General features: G+C 47.3%; 1 protein-coding gene across 1 annotated transcript; it reads right to left on the bottom strand.

Annotated features, from left to right (window-relative positions):
• Positions 1-386: 386 nt before the first annotated feature.
• Positions 387-1834, bottom strand: LOC142557957 (uncharacterized). Its single transcript, XM_075670136.1, has one exon. The coding sequence runs from the start codon at positions 1832-1834 to the stop codon at positions 653-655; it is 1182 nt and encodes a 393-aa protein (XP_075526251.1). The 3' UTR covers positions 387-652.
• Between the last annotated feature and the right edge of the window lie 1658 nt (positions 1835-3492).

The raw sequence follows: 3492 nt of genomic DNA, 5'->3' as shown, positions 1-3492 counted from the left end.
TTAGTATAAGGTCCAAGATGTTTGACGAATCACGTACGACGCGTGTAGGTTCTTTTACTAATTGGGTGAGATTAAAATTTAGACAGACGTCAAGGAAGTTAGTTATTTCTTCATTGCTTGTTGGTGTGAAGTTCTGCCAGTCAATAGACGGGAAGTTAAAATCGCCAAAAAGAAGAATGCGCGCGTTGGGATGTGTAGTAGTAAGTTGATTTAGGCTATCATTTAGGTAATAAGAAAATTGTGGATAGCTGTAGGGGAGTCTGTAGCAGACACCTAGTATGACGGTTTGAGGTGCGGAACGGCAGATTACCCATAGTATTTCAAGTTCTGATTGGATATTAATAACAGAACAAGGCAATTGTTGGTTAGTGGCAATGAGAACACCTCCTCCTCTGGAGCCCCTGCGGTCCTTGCGGAAAACTTTAAAATTAGGTAGATTGGCAAGAACTTCCGTATCAGTGACGTCATCTGTTAGCCACGTTTCAGTTAGTACAAGTATGTTGCTGGAAGATGATGAAACAAGATTACAGATGTGTTCACGTTTGGGGAGGAAACTGCGTATGTTTGTGAAAATAATAGAAAAAGAAAGATTTGGAAGTTTACCACGAGGGCTGCTACCAGGAAGTTTAGTTACACGACGATGAACCGTATGCTATGAGATTTCTTTTACTGTCTGCGATGATTCGTCGAATGCGTACTGTTTCGGACCGATGAATAATGTTTTGTAGCGCAAGGAAAATTTTGTGTTTTTAGTTTTGGCAAATCTAACTAGATGCTTTCGCGCATCTCGGACAGGGCGTGAAAAATCCTCCCCGACGCTGTAATCAGTCCCTTTTAACTTACGGCCATTTGAAAGAATTAGCTGTTTGGTTTTAAAAAATGTCAGTTTGACTATAATTGGGCGAGAGCGCCCAGAAGAATGGCGCCCAAGACGGTGAGCCCGTTCAATTTCTTTTGGGTCAATGGTTAGACCTAAGTGATCACGGCAGAGGCGTAGGACAGATTCTTCAGATTGGGCGTAGTTTTCCGATGCATTGTTATCTGTGATATTATAGAAAATTAAATTGTTTCGTCGCAAGCGATTTTCGGCGTCATCCAGGCGGGCTTCTATTCCTTTGATATCTTTGGCTGTTTGGGTGGTGTTAGTGCAGATCGCATCCATGTCGGTGCGTAGTGTTACCAGGTCTTGATAGCGAGTTTCTAGGTTGGATAATCTGTTACTGAGGTCAGATATAGCCTGTTCAGTAGTTGTTAGTTGGTTTCTAAGGCCTTGAACCTCGGCGAGTAGTTGTGACTGACCAGTAGACAGCTTCTTTAGTTCTGCGAGTACAGTGTCGGGACCTGGGTTTGACTCGATATCACCAGCCAACAGCAACAAGGTACGTACTACATCATAACATTCAACAACAATCGAAAGGCAGCACTGTGGGCTCGGTAGCTGCAGGAGACAGTAGTTACTTGATTTTTTTGTGAAAAGACAATACTGATTACTGACCTGCGCAGCGAAGGCGAACGGCTTAGATGAGTGCATCGTGCCACAGCGACCGAGCCCACAGAGTGCCGCGCGTTGGTGATGGTCTTTTATAGATGGCTCCTCGGTTGTTGTCGATGACGGTGCGTGAATCCAGGGGCAGTTGAGGCACGGCAGTGGTGGCGCTGCCGGGCTATCTGTAGTAGCAGACAGCAGACAAGGGCTGGCGGGCCACTCGCAGCGAAGTGGTTCGCTGAGGGCCGTGGCATCAGAAGCGGCGGGAACCAGGGACAGGATGAGTATCCGGATGATTAGACGGGCAGGCACCTGCGCAGCGAAGGCGAACGGCTTAGATGAGTGCATCGTGGCACAGCGACCGAGCCCACCATGAGTGTTGTGACGAGACAGCCGCTGCAAAGGCTGCAAAACTTGTTGCTTTGGTGTTTTACGTTACCCGACTTCTTCAATGCCAGAACTTCTGCAAACACTGCAGCAGCTGCGCCTTTTGTGTAGTTGCAGGGCTCGTAAGCGTTGTGTCGAGACAGCTGCTGCAAAGACTGCAAGAGTTGTTTATATGCAGTTACGATACCAGACTTCTGCGATGCCACAGCTCCTCCAAACACTGCAGCAGCTGCCACTTTTGTGTAGTTAACGGGTCCGTGAGTGTAGTGACGACACAGCTGCTGCAAAGGCTGCAAAACTTGTTGCTTTGGATTTTTATGTTACCCTACTTCTGCAATGCCACAGCTCCAGCAAATACTGCAACAGCTGCTATTTTGTGTAGTTACAGGGTCCGTGAGTATCGTGACGAGACAGCTGCTGCAAAGAGTGAAAAATTGTTCCTTTTGGGTAGTTACGATTCCTGAATTCTTTGATGCCACAGCTCCTGCAAACACTACTTCAGCTGCAATTTTTGTGTAGATACAGGGCCCGTGAGTGTTATGACGAGACAGCCGCTACAATGACTGCAAAAGTTGTTGCTTTTGTGTTGTTAAGATACCCGACTTCTGCGATGCCACAGCTCCTGCAAACACTGCAACAGCTGCCACTTTTGTGTAGTTACAGGGTCCGTGAGTGTCGTGACGAGACAGCTGCTGCAAAGAACGCCGCAGTTCTTTATTTGTAGTTACGATACCTGACCTCGGCGAAGCCGCAGCTCCTGCAAACAGTGCAATGGCTGCCACTTTTGTGTAGATACAGGGCTCGTAAGTGTTATGACGAGACGGCCACTACAATGACTGCCAAGGTTGTTGCTTTTGTATTGTTAGGATACCAGACTTCTGCGATGCCACAGCTCCTGCAAACACTGCAGCAGCTGCCACTTTTGTGTAGTTACATGGTCCGTGAGTGTTGTGACTAGACAGCTGTTGCAAAGGCTCCAAAACTTGTTGCTTTAGTGTTTTTACGTTACACGACTTCTGCGATGCCACAGCTCCTGCAAACACTTTATCTGCTGCTACTTTCTTGTAGATACAGGGCCCGTGAGTGTTATGACGAGACAGCTGATGCCGAGACTGCAAGGGTTGCTTATGTGAAGTTACGATAGCTGACTTGTGCGACACCACAACTCTTCAAACACTGCAACAGCTGCCACCTATGTGTAGATAGAGGGTCCCTGAGTATTGTGACGAGACAGCTGCTGCAAAGACTACAGGATTTGTTTATGCGCAGTTACGATACCTGTCTCCGGCGATGTCACAGCTGCTGAACACAATGCAACAGCTGCCACTTTTTTATAGTTACTGGGTCCGTCAGTGTCGTGACGAGACAGCTGCTGCAACGACTTCATAAGTTGTTGCTTTTGTGTTGTTAGGATACCCGACTTATGCGATGTCACAGCTCCTGCAAACACAGCAGCCGCTACTACTTTTGTGTAGTTACAGGGTCCGTGGGTGTTGTGATGGGACAGCAGCTGCAAAGACTGCAGGAGTTGTTTATGGGTAGTTACGATACCTGACTTCGGTGATGCCACAGCTCCTGAAAACACTGCAATGGCTGCCACTTTTGTGTAGTTTCAGGGT

Source organism: Dermacentor variabilis, chromosome 9 (assembly GCF_050947875.1).
Source record: "Dermacentor variabilis isolate Ectoservices chromosome 9, ASM5094787v1, whole genome shotgun sequence".
Lineage (NCBI taxonomy): Eukaryota > Metazoa > Arthropoda > Arachnida > Ixodida > Ixodidae > Dermacentor > Dermacentor variabilis.
This window is presented reverse-complemented; position numbering and strand designations above follow the sequence as displayed.

Bases quoted from the DNA above. Each gene is read 5' to 3' on its own strand.
- LOC142557957 (XM_075670136.1), bottom strand. From the start codon at position 1,834: ATGCACTCATCTAAGCCGTTCGCCTTCGCTGCGCAGGTGCCTGCCCGT.